Raw genomic sequence first — 19,642 nt, forward strand, 5'->3', positions numbered from 1 at the left:
TTCCGCAAAACACATGGAAACCCAATGGCAAAGCCAGGGATAAAATCGAAGTTTTAAAAAGAGTTTCATACCTAATATCTAAATCATATCATATTTTCAGTCAATAACAGAACATTACTTGGTACAAATTAGAATACCGCTTTTATTGATACACTTAAACATGAAACATCGGTAACATTTTAAAAAACAGACAAAAGAGAAACCTGTTCCTTGATATACCTAATAGGCAGATTATTCATTTTTTCCCTCAGTAATCACGTGGAAGAAATTGTCTTCCTCCTGTGACCTGCATGTCAAGCGGTCTTTGCTATTGGGTTTTTCTCCTGTGAGGGTGTGTGTTCATTTGTTCCCATGAAGTCTGAGGACTGCGGTGAGCACCGTGGCTGTGGCTGTTTTTCCTAAAGCCCGAGCTGCAAAGGAGCATAATGCCCGYGCCTCTCTGCAGCCTTCCACGCTGAGCCCTTAAAAGTCACAGCAGGAGCGAGTGTACGAACTTGGTGCTACTGGAATGCAAAACCACAAAGTTATGGCTTCCTCTAGGCCATGTTTTCCTTCAAAGTTATCAAGGCTTAGAAAAACCATGAAGAAGCTTTTAATAAAAAAGTAAATTCAGAACTCAGAAGATCTCTAATAAAGATAAATCTAATAGCTGTTTATTCTATAAATATTTTTTTGTCCAAAGACAAACACTTATAGAAACTTACAAGAAATATTCATTTGAAAAAAATTAAGCTAAGGAAAATTACAAAGTATCAGTTGTTTTAATTTAAATTTATCTTGTAGACTTGAGCTGCGCTCAGTCCTGTCTGTAAACCCACAACAGTTCCCTCAGTGCAATCACTCTAATCTATAGTTTTCTTTTGCTTCAGAAACAGTTTTGTTAATCGCTCTTATCTTCTCCTTGATAATGTCTGTATTCTGGCTTCAGCTCCCATGTGTTTTTGTGGGTCCCCTTAACGTTGTAGATGCCTATTTCTCTTAAAATTTCTTTCAAGTATATCTGAAAGGAAACAAAATTGCAAATTATAAAGACAGGTAATTACCATGGATCTTTCTTATAACCTGATGCCACAAGATCTGCCAAATCACATTTACTTTGCTAATAAAAATGGCAATGAAATAACCTGACAGACAGCARTAACACGTTTCTTTATACGGTTGAATCGCACTGACTTCTGACATGCTACGTGATTAGTTGTGCGATAATTACTCTCTACATTTTAAATCATAGAATCAGTGAGGTTGGAAGGGACCTCTGGAGATCATCTAGTCCAACCTCCCCGCTCAGCAGGGTCACCTAGAGCATATGAACACATGACAGATTTTAAACCCCCARACGACGACAGAGGTTAAAGGAGAACAGTGGAGCTGGGGGCTAAGAGGGGAAATCCCAGAGCCAAGAGYTTCTGCGCTGGCCAAGGGCACAGTCCTGCCAGGGCACCGAAAGACACGTCCTGGAGCAAGAGATGCTCCAAGGGTCACCAAGAAAAGCCCTTAACCTCCTTGCGAGGGTGATTCGGGGCAGGTCATCACAGCACACCTACAGGTAAGGACTCTACAGCACTGCCCTAAAATCGGGGCTCTTGAAAAATCAAAAAGCTGAGGTACGTCCAACAAACCCAAAGCGTTGGACGCGGTTCGTCTAAAAATCTGCGTRCTGTTTTGCTTCTTACCATACTACGAGGGAGCGTGGGTGCTGACGTGTTTTCTGTTYGCTCCTCTGACAGTTAACCACGCCGAGGGCGATTTTACGCGCGTGGAGCTGCCGGAGGTGGCCGTAAGCTGTCTCAGCCACCACAGCCCTCCCCGGACACGCCGCGGGCTCGCAGTGCTCGGGCGGATATGCAGTTAAAACCAACACTATCCCTTCTAAGCCAGAGATTATAAAATCTTATTTTTCAGGTCCTTAAAAGGATCTTGGCTTTTCTCATCTCGTGTTGTATTATTTTGCCTACGCACATCTTCATTTTAAACGGTTTCCAGTGACCTTCGGTGGGACATTCATATAGCCAGTTTTAACACTGTCACTTTTCAATTTTTGTAAAATCTCAGTGTTATCCCAAAGACCTTCCTCGTCCTGCTGGAATTTCATGGCTTGAGCTAGCAGCTCTCGGCTTTCAGGAGAGGGGCCAGCAGATTCTGGACTTTCTGCATGCCGAAACTCACCGTCTTATTCTGATCCCAGCCTGATGGTTTTCAGGCCAGTTTGCAATGCTTTAAGCTTTTTATTATTGCCTTGTTTTTAGAGGAACGTTGAGTAGTAGCCAGAGAATTTTCTAATATATTCATATATCAAGGCCAGTTAAGAGAAAGAAGGAAAAAAAAAGGCTATGATAACCAGTAGTATAACTTTTGACACAAGACAGCCCACAAATGTCACTCTTCATAATAAACACCAGTAATCTGTTTAATTTTTTTAAAGAACCATTTGCCTGTTTGTTTGTTTAAATATTAATCAGTACGGTCTTCAGAGGATTGCCATGGCAACCACAGACCACAGTTTGAGAATCTCCACACTGAATTTACAATTGCTTTAGTTTGGGCAGTTTAATCCTTTTTGGAAGCATTACTGGAACCTTTGTATTTTCTGTATCTACAATTATATTAAATGATACTATCAACTTAGCCCAACTCATAAAAAAGCAGTTATTTGTTGATGACATAGCATAAAAAGAAAAGGGGCTGATCGCCCGATCTCTTCTTTACACTATTCCCATTCTTTGCCAAATAGAAAAGTCAGGAAATAAATAAAATTATACCGGAGTATGGTTTCAGCCAGTAAAAAAAATGTATTTTTTAAAGAAACTGATAGCTACTCTAGTCACTCTAGTATTGATACAACACCTAGACTTGTGTCTAGACAACTCCCCAAAATCTACCCCACGTCAGTGAGGGCTATTTAAAAGACGGCTTTGTCTTTYGAGTACGAAAAATCAGGACAGCAGACAGCACATGCAGCCTGCTTATTTTTAGGCTCTTCTCTCGGTTCTTCAGTTGAAGTGGGGGTGCGGTGGAGCAGGGCACGGGAGCGGGGCCTTCGAGTCGTACCGCAGGGAGGACTCTTCATGCCTTTGGCATGAGCCCCAGCAGATGGCAGCAAGAGATCAGTACATATCTTCTAATACACCTTACCGAACCTGATGCAACGCAGAGCTGCTGTCGTACGCRACATCAGACAGGCCAGGCTGCGAGCTAAGACAAATGCGCTCGCTAAAACAGCGCTCAGCGCGCCGGCAGCTTTGCACAGCGCGGAGGCTACTGCAGAGCACGCTTGCAAGGAGCTGAGGAAGGCAGGCGGGAAGGCTGCGCACGAGGACGTGCACAGGCTGCACGTGCACGGCTTCGTCTGCAACCCCGTGCGCACAGGTGAGGCAGCTCTCCACAGTGCCACGGACCGGCGCGTCACGGCATGTCAGGGTGCAGGAGGAAACGTATTCAGATTCCAGCTTAAATGCTGCTCTGGACCACAAGCACAGATTAACGAGAAGTCCGAAACAAAAAGAAAAAATCCAAACCCAGAATACCAAAAGCAGTTCAGTCACATTAAGCAGATCCACATGCAGCTACAGGGCTGGGTGCCTTAAACGACATCTTGGGAGCCGGGTCCCAAAGTGTGGCGATCCGAAGGATTCAGGCTGAGCAAAACCCTTTGGGTGAGCAGGGTGAGCAGCTGCCAGCAGCACCGCTGCTACGCGGCGGCAGCGCCTCGGGGTGGCATTTCCCACCGCGCAGCTCTCGCCTCGAGCCGCTTGCTCAGGCCTCCAAACCATCCACGCCGGTAAGAGAAGGCGACTTTTAACCGGATCCAGCTCTCAGACCCGGACCTCCACGCGTGCAAATTCGACAGAAGGACAAAACCGAACCAGCCGACCCACCCCGGAGAGCGACGTGGCGTCTCTGCCCCTGGCGAGCGCAGGCTGAGGAGGCTCACGGGACTGTGGGCTGCAGCTCCCGCGGACGGGGAACGCGCTTGCGTTTGCCACCCCTGCCCCAGGGAGGGAACGAGACCCCCCGGTTTGGTGGAGGGCAGCTCGGGCTCTGAACCTGAAAAGCCATCCCRCGCCACTAGGTAATGCTGAACTGCCGGAGCTTTTAGACAAGTGTAAATCAGGGATAATCCTACGTTTGCTCTACACTTGCTCTTCCAAGCCCTGAGAACCATTCTTGATAAATATTTGATTGCTCACATAAAAACATATTCTGTTCTCAGTCCAGATCTAGAATTACTGCAATGATTTCTATGGAGCGTTCAGCATTTACCTCTGGGTAGGTGACAACAGATTTGCCTACTACCACAATAGTATTTTGTTGTTGTTGTTAGAAACATACAAAACCCAGTTTTTCCTAACATGGCAGTCGTTTGTATTCAGAGCAGACTTACTTTGTGATTCCAGGTTCTCAAAAAAAAAAAAAAAAAAAGATGGCAGTACCTTCCTGCGTAGCCTTTAATTTATTCTGTAGCAAGGATCCCATTTACTATTCACCTTTACCATTATGCAAGAAAAATGCCCTCATTTATTTGTTACTTCACTAACCAAGATTTTGATTCCTTTAGAAAGTGCACTTTAAATATTATTAGCCAGTGGTGTAAGCATCTAGAACTTCATTACAATGTGAGCTGAAAGGACAGCAGCAGTAAATTTTTTTTCTCAACTCTGAAAATAACCTCAWCACGTAGAAATTCAGAGGAGAAATTACATACCCAGAAAATCTTAGACACTGTGACAGAAAATAAAGCAGTGAACACTTCAGCAGAGATTAATTAACAGCCAACCCTTTACAGCATGGGGAAAACACGCCTATTCAACCTGTTGGCATTTTACATTTTTTTTTATGAGGTATGGCAGCTCTATGAACAATAATGTCACAGGGGGCATCAGGAGCAGATACTTTATTTTCAGAAAAAAAGAAAAAAAAGTTTCACGCCAGAGGTTAAAGCCTGCAGCCTCAGGAAAACCTGTACACTGAGTGAAAACCGGCTACACTGCAGGGAACTACGGCTAATATTTTTTTTAAATGGAAATGAATTCCATTAGCAGTTCCCTAGAGAAGCTTCTAAAGGGAACCCAGTTGGGAAATTACAGTAGGTTTAGATGAGTGGTAGATGATGTACTGAAAGATAATTTTAAATTTACCACCATATTGGCTGTCAAGTGAACAAAGACAGACGTCAGGAAGAGGATTTAGTTCATTTATCKTCTCCGAATATCTGGTTATGAGGAAGCTGGAAGGGCATAAACACCTATGGCAAAAACCCATCTGGGAATTAGCAAGGAGTCAGTACTCTCACGCACAGTTCAAGACTTGAGACTGCACAGTCCACTCAGGGGGAAAGGATTTAACAGTTTGATAAATCTCAGAGCCCTCAGAGAAATAAGAGCATATGGGCTGTCATCTAGTAAGGGTGTAAGTGTAAGTGTAAGGACTGGGGCAGGTACAGAGCCCTTCCAGCTGCTGACCGTGAAACTTTGGGATTTTTAGCCATGACTGTAGAGACTCAAATAAGAAACAGAGATGTGAAGACGTTGCCCAAATAAAACACAATGTTGGGTCAAATTAGTTTACAATTTCCTCTTAACGTGTCTGAATTACTATGGTGTACATAGAAAATAATGGTTAGTTTTGCTAAGAAGAAAGTACATAAAATAGATCCACTATGCTAAGGGCAAAATACAGGTATTCAGGGGCACATCATGAAAACAGCACCGAGTATATAGATTGGTACAGAAATTTATCATAAATGTAATAAAAGTATTCATGTGATACATTTTGTAAACACATAAGACAAAATTACCCTACACCATCCAATCCTTAAGGCAGTGACTAAGGCAAAGATTTTGCCGAACCTGTGTCAGAAGAAACTTGTGTCAGAAGCACAGTTTCTCCAGGCTCCTTTGAGTCAAGACATAAAGACAAGTATATCCAAGATCACAAACACAAGARGAAAAGATCATTTTTTCCCTCTGATCGTTAAAGTGGGAGTTGAGGGTGATAGTATTTCTAGCTGGTGTCCTTCAGTTATGTTAGATGGGCTAAATCTGCACCTACTTACATTCAGAGTGATCAGGATAAAAAAAAAAACACACAGACAATTTTCTTGCCATTCTCTCCACATGTTCCTCCTATTCCTTCCTCAGCTTCCATGTCCTACAAGTCTTTCCTACCACACAGATAAGGAGCTGACTCATTGGACAAATGAATTAAATAAAAGAAATGAACACATTATTTGACAGTTTAAGCTACGGTGCTATAGCAAAGCAGACCTACAAGTATCTGAACTGGGTAACAACTTTGTGTAGCTTCTCAACTGAATGAATTGTGTATTTTATATTACTCCAGTCCTCTGATATATATCCACTTCATCCTTAATATGAATTTGGGCAAAAACTGTTAAGTGTTCCCACTTTTTCCTGTCATTTCCAAAGAAATCAGAATTTCTATAATCCAGCTGTCACTGTTCCTTCATCTGCCTCCCCTCTAGAGTTTGAAACTCTTGGTTAATTTAAACTCAAACATAAGTTCCTTTAAGTTTTCTGAAAACCACAGCTGTGCTGTGGATAGGTATCAAAGTCAGCAGTGGAAAAATCTAAAGTATCAAGGATACCAAAACCACAGAACACAACAAGCAAAACTAGCTGTTATAAATGCTGTTCAACAGAAGCCAGCTGACCGATAATCACAATGTGCGGTTAGCATGGGAAGAGAGCTTGGAGATGACGGTGGGTAAGGTTTATGGAATGTAAATCTTTGGAACCCAGGCTCTGCTAGTCCTACAAAATAAACTATTTATACAAAAAAATTCCCACTGATTCTACAAACTCAGAATTTTTCTATGTTAGAACTTTATCTCCTACAGGTGCTCATTTGTGATAAAGCAAGCAGAGGGAGATAAAGACATTGGCAATAAGGTTTCCTGACCTGCCATCCTATCTCTGCTCAAGAATTACAGCTGTTGCAGCTGCATTTGGTCGGCGAGCAACAGTCACTCACTTTACGTGTCACTGCCTCCCCCTGCTGCCACCTGGTCTGCTCAAATGAAGGGGGAAAAAGGGAAAGAACTTGGAAATTAAGGTTCATAGATAAAGGGCCTGGTAAATATTGCAGGATAACATAACCATAACGTGAGCATATGTGTTCATGCTTTTTCCAGTTCATGTATGAGAATAGTGTTTAAAAACAAAACACCACAAAGCCCAAACTTCAGATCCCAAAACTTCCACTCTAAAAATCCTTCCATTTGTAAAGGAAATCTATTGATTTTGGGAATCTTGGCATGATGCCTGAGCTCCTGGCATGGATAATGTATGCATTTAATACTAATTCTCTGAAATCTGAGACACCACCACAATTTTCTAGACCCGCAGACAAGAATAACCCCTCATGCTACACCAAGGTATAGGTCAGAGACTGGATGAAGCTCCGACCCACTACTTACTTAAGTACCTGGTTGATGACAGCAACAGAATCAAGTTATTATTTCAGTAAGGACAGGAGTAGCATAGGAGACATCAGAGCATTAGAAAATGTGATTTCTAATATTAAACAGAACCCAAACAAGAAAAAGACCTTTTAAGTTACTTGACTCCATTCTGCCAAGGGACAGCAAGCTCGCTGCAATGCTTGGTATCCTACATAGTTCTCCAAAAGTGAATCGTAAAATGTGATGATTTCATTTGTTATAACATTTAAAGATCTGTTTCAAAGGCATGTGGTAGATATTAAACTATCTGTTATACACAGAAAATATACACAACAGTAACTACTGAAAATATTTACATTACAASACTACTAGTACGTACCACTGGCTGTTTGGTTATGTCCACCAGGTCTTTAATGTTGTAATACTGATGTTTCTCAAAGGCTGAAAAAAGCATGTCCAACACTTGCTGTTTATCAGCTCGAGCCCGTTTTCCATCTTCTTTCTTTTTCTTTTCATATTCAATCTATCAATTGGATACAAAACACATTTTATAGACATTCATACGTAACATTGGATAATTCTCAGTGCTGAACATTAAGATATTAAAAAAACCCTATTTAACGAAACACTCTTCAATGACTCAGTGCTTTTCATCTGAAAATCTTCTTCTGAGCACTTAAATGCACTTTTATGAACATAAACTAAACATTTTGTCTTCAGCAMAATAATCTTTTCAGGTAAGTAAATATCTGTGCTTTAATCTGTAAAATATCAGAAACAGAGCCTGTAAAATGTGCTCAAATCTAAAGAGAGAACTAACAACAGCACAGGAATCTGAACTGAGCTGGTATTTTCACTCCATCTCTTTGATACCAATTTTTGAAGTATCATCACAAATATTAAACTCAACAACTTACAAATTACCAAATTCAAGAAAATCCACAGACTGACACAGCTAYATCCACAACCACCACAAAAACCATGTGAAGCACATGCAAACGCCTGTAGTGTACACCCAGTACACCCGTAGATACCACCTCAGTTGATCCAGAGAGAACATTGAGACAATCACCATCAATATAAACACAATCCCTACCACGTAAAGACACACTCCTAGYAAACGGGTGGTATCTCTCCAGGAGAAACCTGAGTATCACAGACAAATTTACTATAGTCCAAGAAGAAAACTTCAAGCAAATACAGGCACCTCATTGGCACCTTCCACCCTACTCTAGAATATATATGAAAAATATTAAACTACTACAATCTGCAAAAGATGACAGTATCTTAAAGAGATTTTTGCAAAACTTTTGTCACCACGAGCCCCCAATACCTCTTGCATTCTACCAAATCCATCATCAGAAGCAAGATTTTCACAGACRGCACACAACAAACAAAATCCAAGCATGTCAGAGTAACAAATGCAAAATTTGCCAATACATCTTTCCAACAACCTCAACAAATCCCTCAATAACGGAACTATCAAACTCCTTGGAACTGACCCATGTGTCCCAGAATTTAATATATTTCATGTAATCACCAAATGCTTTCAGGGGAGCTACATACACGGATCGAAAGTAGCACAACACAATATTCACAAAATCAGTAATGGCCTGGTTGTCACTGGGATAATACTTCTGTAAAAGGATCATTCTGCCTCTGATGTCTCAAAACTGATCCTCAAGGAAAGCCTTCAGAGAAGAAGCCTAGAAAGGAAAACTCATGGTTCTACAGGATACTAAAAATCTTATTTCTCACAGAGACATTAGTTTCATRGTACGATTTAATTCCTCCCACAGCTCATCTCCAGCTACCTCCCTCCTACACTCTGAGTGATAACAGATTGTCTCTTGCTATCTGTCCCAAAGAGGCTAAAGACTATTACCCTTGCTCATAAGCCTCTGGCCAGCCAGCCTCCTCTTTCAAATTAGGAAACTGTTTTATGCCRTTAAATGGATCGAGAAAAATTATTCTCAACCCGTAGCTTGAAGTTTGTTGCTTCTGCTCACAATCTGAAGATGGGTTTCTGTATCCAAATGCTTTTCTGCCTTTCCAACTTTACGACAGTGTAAAAAAAAGGACACATCCTCTCTGCACAAACYCACACAACTGATTTTCATCCAGTAATATATTTTTGTGATTTCTTAAACTGTAATGATTCTTTAAATCTTTAGTTTCTGTAATTAAAAAAAAATCTTTAAAACGGTAACAGTTTTTTAACAATAGCAAACTTCAACATCAAGTAACACAACTTTACATAACATCATCTTGGGTGCCAGGATCTACAGCAGAACTACTACTCCACAGAAACCAGAGTAGAAGCATAAATCTAGGACACYGGCTTTGCTATAAATAATAGTATGTTGAAATATTTCCTCTTTTCCAAGTCCAGCAGACAAATCATTAGGACTCTCTGTTGACCTTGAAAACATTTTAATTGTGAGCTTCAGAAGCCCTGATGTGGATTCCATTTCTTTTTCTCTACCAAGATAGTCTTACGATTTACTCTAAGTAAGTATAATACAAGCAGACTGTATCAAGTTGTAAACACATGCAGTATAACTACAATGATGTTAAAAAAATATCTGAACAAGTCTACTCAGCCAAAACTACAAATCCCAAATATGATCAGTATCCATTAYTACAATAGAAAATCACTACACAGATAAAGAGCACAATACATTTTCCTGACTCTATGTTGAATTCTTTACCAAGCAGCATATACTCAGGGCTACCTGCCTTGCAACTTCACCAGCAAAGCAGTCACCTAGTTCTCAACTGGGTACATTTGCATAGTCGTGCAGGTACTGAAGAAGAAAGGAAAATCTGAAATCATCTGAAAGTCTGCTGTGACCTACAGACTATGTTTGAACAGGGAGGAAACACTGTTGAGTCTGCAAAATGCAGTGCTACCCACATCCTGGTACAATAACAAGGATTTCTGTATAAAGCACCAAAAGAAAACAATTCAAAGACTGGGAAGGAGGAGGAGACAGGCTCTTTATTGCATGAAATGTAGGATGAAATGTAAGATGCATGAGAGGCTAAGTGCCTGCTTCTTCTGCTACCTGCTACWTAAGCAGTATACCCAATCTACTGTTTGATTGCCAAAAGTTATTTGCATTTCATTTTCAACTGATCTGACACCAGCCAAAGTYTGCAGTATTAAAAATGCATTTAATTTACACCTGCTTCAAATGAGAATTTCCTAAGAAGGTATATGCTGAACACTTACTTTTTTCCTACYAAAGAAAGCATTCCTCAAGAGCAAGCATCTACTAATTACGCATCTACCACTGTCATGCTCTAACTCAATACAAAGGTGCAGGGACTAGCTGCAAGGACACGGGYGCATCCTGAGGACAACAAAGTATGCAGACTTCAAGACATGCATTTTAAATTCATGTTGCTATGATAAYTGTCCCTTTGCTCTTAAAAAAATACATGAATTTGTCACATCTATCTCAGCTTACAATCTAAAATTTGTATTTCATGTTATCATTGGAAAGCACCTATTATGATTAGAATTCCCTTCCACTGTATATTTTGGAAGTCTTTTCTTTTGGTACTTCACAGTCAGAGACCCGAATTACTACCCCATAGGATTAATTAACATAACAATTGCTAGAGAAACCTTCCATTCACACTTAGAAAGGCCTCACTTTGCAGAAAGCATTCGACCAGTTGTTTGCRTATTTCCTTGCACATAGCAAGGAAGGTAAGAGCTGCAAATTATGGGATCCTGTTCAAAAATCAAGACATTAACACTCTGTTTTCTTGGAAGCAGAGTTTTCTCAGGTTAGCCACCACAATCAATTGCAATGGGCTTTCTTGAGCCYGAGTTTTCAATCTTCTTTGACTTAYGGATCCACAGAATTTTCCAGYRAAGCTATGAATCTCTGTCCTGGCTAACACCACCAAACAGCACCGTACCGACTTCACCATAGGCACCTATTAYACTCAAAACAGTGGTTATGGGACACTGGGGCTGGGGACATTAGCTTGATAATGATATTTTAAATGTATGCATGTGTTAGTGTTTTAAAAGAGGAGGAGATGGATTATCTGGCCTTAATTTGTTGTCAGAAAGGCATCTGACACTTCCAGAAGATAACTGGAAAGACAACACCATCTCCATTTGCAATGCTGGACAGAGCTCTGGCTTCCTGTAAACACTTGAGGTTACTCTTCAGTGTTAAGATCTCTGCATCTTTCTCTGAGGTTGGTATCTTTTCTCTGACTCAAAMGTTGAAATATGTGGAGTGAAAGCCGAAGACGGCAAGTTACAGGCTGCACGACTCTGCCACAAGTGCAGCTATTATGTCTGTTCTTACCAACCTTTCTGCAATTTTCTACTTCTCCAAACATCAAAACCAAAATGAACAAGAAGAATAAAAACAGAAACAGAAACCAACTGCAACCTTCTCAGGTGGAAGGTTAAGCTGAAATGAAGGAAGAAACCAATCTTACCCTTTCTGGCTTTTAGTTTTGTTTTTAAGGAGCAAGAACAGGAGGTAAGTATTGAGGCTTTTCATTCTGTATTTGGCACAGTTATGGGAATAAAGAGTAAGTAATATGGAAGTAATGAAGAAAAGTTACAGTGACTATCAAGAGAATCTCAAAGAACGATTAAAAAGATCCAAGGTATTATTTGTACCTCTTCAAACATGAAACAGCAACAACTTTGCTTAGATAGCAACTTGGAGAAAAAAAATAATGTTATAATATTGATACTTCCTACACAAAGGAACAAAGCAATGATACGGAAATTCTCAAAATTATTTTTACTGATACTAAGTCTCTGATAAGACTGTTTCATGATTGGGTATCAAATCCTAATGATCTGAACAGGAGTCTGCTGGAAAAAAAATAAAGCGGTATTTTTAGCTGAAGCCTAGTCTTTATTTTCTAGTAAACCCTCACACTCAGCATTCTTCTTTCTCTGTTATTTTAGCAGTTCAATGAACTCTTCCCAGTAGGACTTTCTGTTTTGTATTCTCTAGATTATTTAAAATAAATTGAAGTGTTTGCATTCCGTATATGCCTGCAATGTGAATATTCTAAAATTCATAATTCATTAATATATAAAAACAACTCATATAAAACTGATGATCAAACCCTCTCTTTGTCAAAAACAAGTAATCTGCAATTGGTGTCCCAKTTGCCAATATTTTAATTAGCAACACTACTATTTGCCTCCAACTTCAGCAACAGCTCCCACTGTTGTCTAAAAACAGAGAGCATTGTGAAATGCTATTTTAAAAAAAGCATGGTATCTGTTGCTGCTTTCTTCTTTTGTCTTGTGAATTCACTGTTCATACCGTTACAATGAACCCTTTCATTTTCTTGTTTTCTATTTTCTTTGCAAACAAGCTGTTTTATGCAGTAGGCTCAAAATACTTCGAGAGAGTCATGTTACAGAATGCATGTACACTGTAAACTGATTTACATTTATTTTAAATAGTGTAGTTTTAAATTTAAAAAGCATTAAAATATGATTTGATTTCAAGGAAGGACCATTTTAGAACAAGCTGTCAAGAGTAGAAGTTGCTAGTTTATCCCTGYAAGACTTCATACAAAAATCAATTTCTCTTTGTTTACCTTAACAGTATGTTGCTAAGCTTGCTGAAAAACTGCCACAATTGCCTTCCTGAAGGTATCATTAATTCAGAAACTATGTATTACACTTCTTTGACAGTTAATAGAAAGGTGATAAAGAAGGCATGACAAGTGAAACCAAGAGGTTTCATCTGAAGATGTTTGAAAGAAGTATAAAAATGCCTTACTTTTTTTTTTTTTTTCAAAATTCCTTGAAATTGGAACTGGGAATGTAAAACCTTCTTTTCTTTTTTTAAGCCAGTGCCTGAAAAAAGCTATTGACCTTACTCTGAAATTCATCAGTAAGAACATGAGGACCACCACTATCAACATAATATTCTAAAGATTGAGCAAGGTAAGAAAACAAATCTGCATCTTCAAGTAAGCCTTTGCCAGGCTGAAATTTTTCTGAACAACTTTTCATAGTGTGACACATCACCTGCAACTTCTGGTCTCACGGACAGAGCTACACAATATCAAGGAAGATGCAAAGGCTCTCAGGCTGTAGAGCTTCTTAAGGTGTATGTATACAGCAGCAGACCAGAAAGAGCAGTGGAAGAGGAAACTGGTTAAGTGAAGGCAACCCATCAATTGAACAGAAATCTGTAGAAAATATCCGCAAAGTAAAAGTAATAGTAAATGGCATGGAACAGGGCTTCCAGCTAGCAAGAAAAAGAAGAATTTACATAAGGAGAACTTACTACAGAAGCCACTTTTTTTTTTTTTTAATTCTCCTCCACTCACTGCTCATGTTTACTGAGTAAGTGTAATTTACTTTCAAAAAGTGTTGTTTTCAATTTCTGTTTACAAGAACATGAAATTAAGGTGGTTTATTATTCTGAAGACCATCTCAAAAAGGAAATGGTTGGCACCTATCTATCTCAGTGTCAATCTGTATCTATATGTACAATAAATCCATGATACCTGGTGCTAAACTGAAGAAAAAGAAACAAAATTTTTCCTACTACCTGGAGCACTGGTACTAACCTCTGCAATCAGAGAAAATGAGAACATGGGAGAACATAAAGAAGAAACCTCTGAAAGAATAACCAGAACCATTCTTGACTTGAGACTGCTGTAAGAATTATGCATATTGGTTACAATGCAACTCCCGTTACCCCAAGGCCTTCTTCCCAGATTTTTCACACAGTGCCATCCTGGTTTCTGGTACTGTACAAAATTGAGAAGACCCTATCAAGTATCTCTTGCTCTGTGTGTACTTCAGAACAGCAGAAAGCAATCTACATGTTAAAATCTGACAATCAGGCTCAACCTTCACAAAACTGTATTAACATGTTAGGCAYTTAAAATGAGCATTGCCTTTACAAACGCATCTTTACAACAGCAAACAACACTACAATATTCTAGAGGTTAATCAGGCCCTCATGAGCTCTACAGGCAAAAAATTTCTGCAGGGTTTGGTATATGTCTTCTGGAGATTTCAGGGAAATTGAAAATAACAGTAGACGTCCATAATTTGATTACACATTCCTCCAAACATCAGGTTTTTGTAATTCTTATTATGGTAGAAGTAGCTGGAAATGGTTGGATAAAATCAATTATTTTGTTCCCTGTAAGGTCATAAATACTCTGTTCTACACTAATAAGATTAAAAAAAAAGTATGATCACTGCCTGTATAATAACCCAGATATTCTGTTTATTTGCTGAAAGACGTGATCTGAAAGTGATGGAGGGATAGCCCAGTTGGGCCCAGAGAACTTTCTGCTGCAGCGTGAAACATAATTAAGTAATACGAAGATTCCAGCTGCAAGAACATTAACATTGCAACCCTGTAGACATGCATATCATTTACAGATATGCAGAAAATGAAGGTCCCTTTCTCAGAGAAGAAAAGAAGCTAAATTATAATTATGGTATATATGATAATGAGATTGTAACTTCTGCTAATAAATAGGCAGTTTTAATATAATCTCTGAAGAGAAAATATTCACTTTGCCTTTCATTACTAACGGCAAAATTGGCATCCAAACAAGCTATTGCTATTTCCCACCTACATGCCTAATTCCTTTCCTTCCTTTTGTATCTTTTTATCATTTAGGAGCACATGGAGCAGCCACATTTAAACTCCATTTAATATTCTATCACTTCTTCCTTCAGGAAATTTTACCTCTTTTTAGGTTAGCAGGTACTGATTCCTTCCTCAGAAACTCCTTGGAAGATGACTGAACATAGTCAGCCTGTGTGGTAATTTGTATCTTTTTGCTTTTGTCTTGTGAAAAGTCTTGCTCCTGATGGAGCTTTCATATAATCAGAAGCAATGCAGTGCATTTCAAGAAAGCAGCTGCAGCTTCAAAACATCAGAAAAATAAGAAGCTTGTGGACTTGTTCTCCCAATCTCCTGCCCTTCGAGCCATCTACCTTGAACTTTAACAAAAGACATAATGAGAAGAAAGATGTTGTAGGAATCTGTTCTGCCTGGGTCTTCAGGGTCATGGGAAAGCTAAGATGATTCAAGCACAAGCATGTCCCACTAGACTTCTCCCATCGAAATGCTGTTAGCCAGATTTAAGAGTAAACATATTGCCCATAGACTTCCATTAAATGGACAGCTATGTAACTGCTAAAAGCATATCACTAGCATGCATAAGCATCATAWTTTTTTAAGGAATCTTGTTACACAGTTATCCCCTGAATCTTAGACAAGACTCAAATTTTTATGATGCTAACAAGACAGCAGTTTGCAACTAGAGTAAAGATTCACAGATTGCCTTTAGGGTACAGTTATACTGCTAGTGTCAATGAAATGTCAGAGCTTCCCAGTAGAAAGAGACTTTGTAAATCACTACAGCTTATTCTAGAATTAAAGAAGGAAAATAGCAGTAGCACCATAAAGCATCCATATATTCATATAAAATTGCAGGATATACTGGTGTGACTATTTTGATTAAATGCCATTCCCTTAGTTGAAATAGTTATATTGGTATGATCATCCATGTATAGCTAAAGACTTTGAACAGTAACTACTCCAAACAGTCCTATGAGAGGGAAATGATTTTTTTTGGTTCTGTGGAAAGAGACTGCCTTTTGGAATAATGCTTAAATATCACAGAGTATATTGTCATTTGTTTTATGTAAATAAAATCTTAACAAAAAGTGTAAAAGTTTAAGTGACTAACATGGTGACTCATTTTTAGTATGACTTAACACTTCTCACATTCAAACAGTAACAGTGATTATATATGCATACATATAAATTACTCAGGATCTTTAAGAAAAAGGACATTACAGTTTGTATGTACATCAACTGATCTGGAACACAAGTGTGGGTGTATTATTGGCAAAGCTAATAAAGATAAAATGTACTGTGAAGGTATGAAACTGTAAAAAAGATGTATCAGTTGTTATTCTTTTCTACTTAGGTCAGTTCCTGCAGAGGACTGGAAACTAAAGATATTTTTCTAGTCATTTCTCACCTCCACACGATACTTTATTTGGCCCAAAGGAATGCTTCCACATTTCCCAGCCCAAAGCTAAAACTGCCTTTCATTCCAAAACTTTAAAATTACATTTCCAAAAATGACCAGAGGAAGAATGTAATAAAGGAATCAAAAAAGGCTGGTGTAAGAGAGATCTGCCCACCATCAGGTAACACAAGAGAGTTAGAATTGGCAGACCTCAGTGATGTTGGTCTTGAGAGAGAAAGAAGATACCCAGAAAACAAACTATGGGGGGAAAAAGAAACAGATATAATGGAACATTTCCAGTGATAGCAGCCTGCTAGCGAGCAGAAAGACTGCAGAAGGTCTGGACAGAAGGTCTACAGAGATTCTGGGAGTCCCAAGAGACTTGTACTGGCTAAGAGGAAAAGTGAGAACATTAAAAGTTACTTACGTTATATTGATGATTAGCCACAGGTTTATAATTGGTAGTTACAGCTTTGTCCAGCTGCTGTGATAGCCTGACAGGTTTAGAAGATTCTTCTATCTGTAGCCTTCAAAACAGAAATAAAAGAAAATTAATAAAAGTTTCAAACAAGCACACAAACAAAATGAAATCTAAAAGTCTGCAAGTACAAACCAGCCCTTAYCAAAGGTCAGCAGCAAACAAATAATACGGCAAAACAAATGCACTTCTCTGAATTAATTTTCCTATTCTATTTCTGCTTGAAAACACCATGGATTATTAGGACACTGTATGTTACAGCAAATATTGAAATACTGAAAAATAGCAATTTGAAGGGAAGAGAAAACTTATCCAAAAACTGCTTTAGAATACAAATTTTATCCCCAAAGCCTGATACCCAGGTGGAACAGAAGCCCTTGTTCTTAAATGAAGACCAAAACCAATCCAAATTAAAAGAAAAAAAAAAAAAAGATCTCCTAGATTGTTCAGCTGAAGGCTGAAAAAACTCTTAATTTACCTTTATAGACTTTCAGACAACAGGGAACATCAGACTTCATGACTGTCTGATGTACTTTAAGGTTAAAAAAAGAAAAAAAAATCCCTAACCTTTCCTTTGGCATTATAATTCAGCAACAGCATCCAAATACCTGTTTGAAGAGCACATTTTTAAAAAAACATGAATGCAGAGAACTCCATCCAGGTTCAAAACAATGTGCAATCAAGTCTCAACAGAACAGCTAAAGGTGACCCACAGTCCTACTTTGGAAAGACTATGAGAAGGTCTGAGGTTGAACAAATTTAGCCAAGTTTCTGCCTGTGTAATTTGGAGGTTACTTAGGATGGTTCAGACAGAGCGCTCTGCTTACTTTGGTTTTAGCACTGAGGAATTACTATTTGAAATGCAGGCACAAGAAATCAGGCTTGAGAAAGCAGCAGGASAGCAACATCCCTTTGGAGAGAAGGTCTTCATGACACATCCCATTAATATTTAGATACAGCTAAATTGTTATCATCAGTGAAGTAATTTTGTTTTCAAAGGTATATTTTATAGGCAGAAGAATCAAATTTCATGAGACACAATGTAAAACTTTTACAGTAATAAATGTAGTAATGTTTGCTGCTTTGAAAAGAAAAATAAGTATGACATTAATGCAAATAGTAATGACATGTTTACTAATGTAAAACACAAATCTGTGATAAATCAGGCATTAAAAAGAGTGGAAATGTTAGACCGCACTGATCTCTTTATTTCAATAAAAACGTAACATATCCAAAAACCTGTATTTAAATTGAACAACCTAAATAAATCACATCTGAAATAAATGTTAAATTCAGCAGTAAATTCACCAACTATAGAAACTGGAAATAAAATCAGCCCTTCAAATCTAGCATCTCTGAACAATAGTTGCCAGCAGTTTTTTCTTGTACATAGGTATATATCTGCTTCCTCTTGAATATTTTAAAAGTTGCAATTTGTTTTATACTTTTAACGACGCGTAAACAATCACTGCCCTGTATTTGAAATTTCTAAATCAGGAGAAGGTACGTCAATGCCTTCTTCTGTCTCAATGTAGCCTGTTTTTTCTCAGCTTGAAGGGAAATCGATCTCTGGGTAAATGAGCAGTGAGCTCTTTTTACCACTGCTCGAGCAAATAAAGGYAAAAGTTTTTATCATGAGGGTTTATCTTTTGGTCTTCAATCTAATTAAATAATTTTACAGATTTTATTGATTTTGTTACCAAAGGTCTCCTGAATGCTTAAGTTTTGCAAAGAAGGAAGCACCGGGCATTACAGGAAAGCTAAATCAATATCTTCTTTCCAAGTCTGTGTTTTCCCCCACTTCTTCATTGCTTAATCTTTTTCTCTTTTGGTCTCAATAACATCTTTGTATTTATTTATTTATTTTTATGAAAGTCTCTTTTTTTTTTATTTTTTTTTTATCATCTTCTCTTACAGTTCTTCCCCCTTTTTCCTACTGTTTTGTCCTGAGGAGTTTTTGAGTCCTCCTTCTTCCCAACTGTATCTATCTTTCACCTCACTTCTTCTCTCTCACCATTCTCCGTTCAGTAACAGAAGCTGGCGCACATTTCCTGCTCAACCTTGTTGCCGATAYTACTCTTAGTCATGAAATGGGGGCTCCTGGAGACGGATTAGACATCTAAATCCACCATGCTCTGAAAGCAAAGGAAAACTGGATACGTGATCTGTCACTAGACCACCAAAATAACCTTCTTCAGACCTTCTGGTAGTCTCCTTTTCCTCTGATTGCTCCCATTCCTTTCTCTTCTTCTGTTTTTCCCTCCTGCCCGTTCCCGACCAGGTAAGGTACCCTTGGGACAGTGGAGGACAGCAGATGGGCTGCTGCACATTCTCAGGGAGCACCACGACACCACRAGCACTACCTCCAAGTGCTAAGCTACAAGCCCTATTTATTTATTTGTAAAGATTTTTTATATATAACACCTATTCATTAACAGCTCCTAGGTAAGGCTTTAAGTTTCTCTTATGACGTGAACTAACGAGGCCTCATGACCGCTCATCCCGTGGAGACCACAGCCAGAATACTAAAAATACAGATTAACACCTCAGACTATTCTCAGAAGGAAGAGCTTTCTAATGTTATGGCAGAGCCTCTCCACCATCTTAATAAATTAGAAATTTAAAGAGGCACAAAATAGAGATCTCTTTAACCTAGAGCCTGTCATGAAATTTGGACCACTGAATGTTAAAGGTCTCTCCCTGTTCTGGCATTTTAAAAT

General features: G+C 38.8%; 1 protein-coding gene across 1 annotated transcript; it reads right to left on the minus strand.

The window, feature by feature from the left end:
- Positions 1–118: 118 nt before the first annotated feature.
- On the minus strand, positions 119–16,971 carry GTF2F2 (general transcription factor IIF subunit 2; the record flags this gene model as incomplete). Its single annotated transcript, XM_085325006.1, has 3 exons — positions 119–1,000; positions 7,800–7,943; positions 16,872–16,971. Coding segments are annotated over 3 exons (364 nt in total), but the record flags the coding sequence as incomplete, so codon positions are not given.
- Positions 16,972–19,642: the final 2,671 nt, after the last annotated feature.

The sequence above is a fragment of the Rhea americana genome, unplaced genomic scaffold (assembly GCF_003343005.1).
Source record: "Rhea americana isolate MKP2758 unplaced genomic scaffold, rheAme1 scaffold_95, whole genome shotgun sequence".
NCBI lineage: Eukaryota > Metazoa > Chordata > Aves > Rheiformes > Rheidae > Rhea > Rhea americana.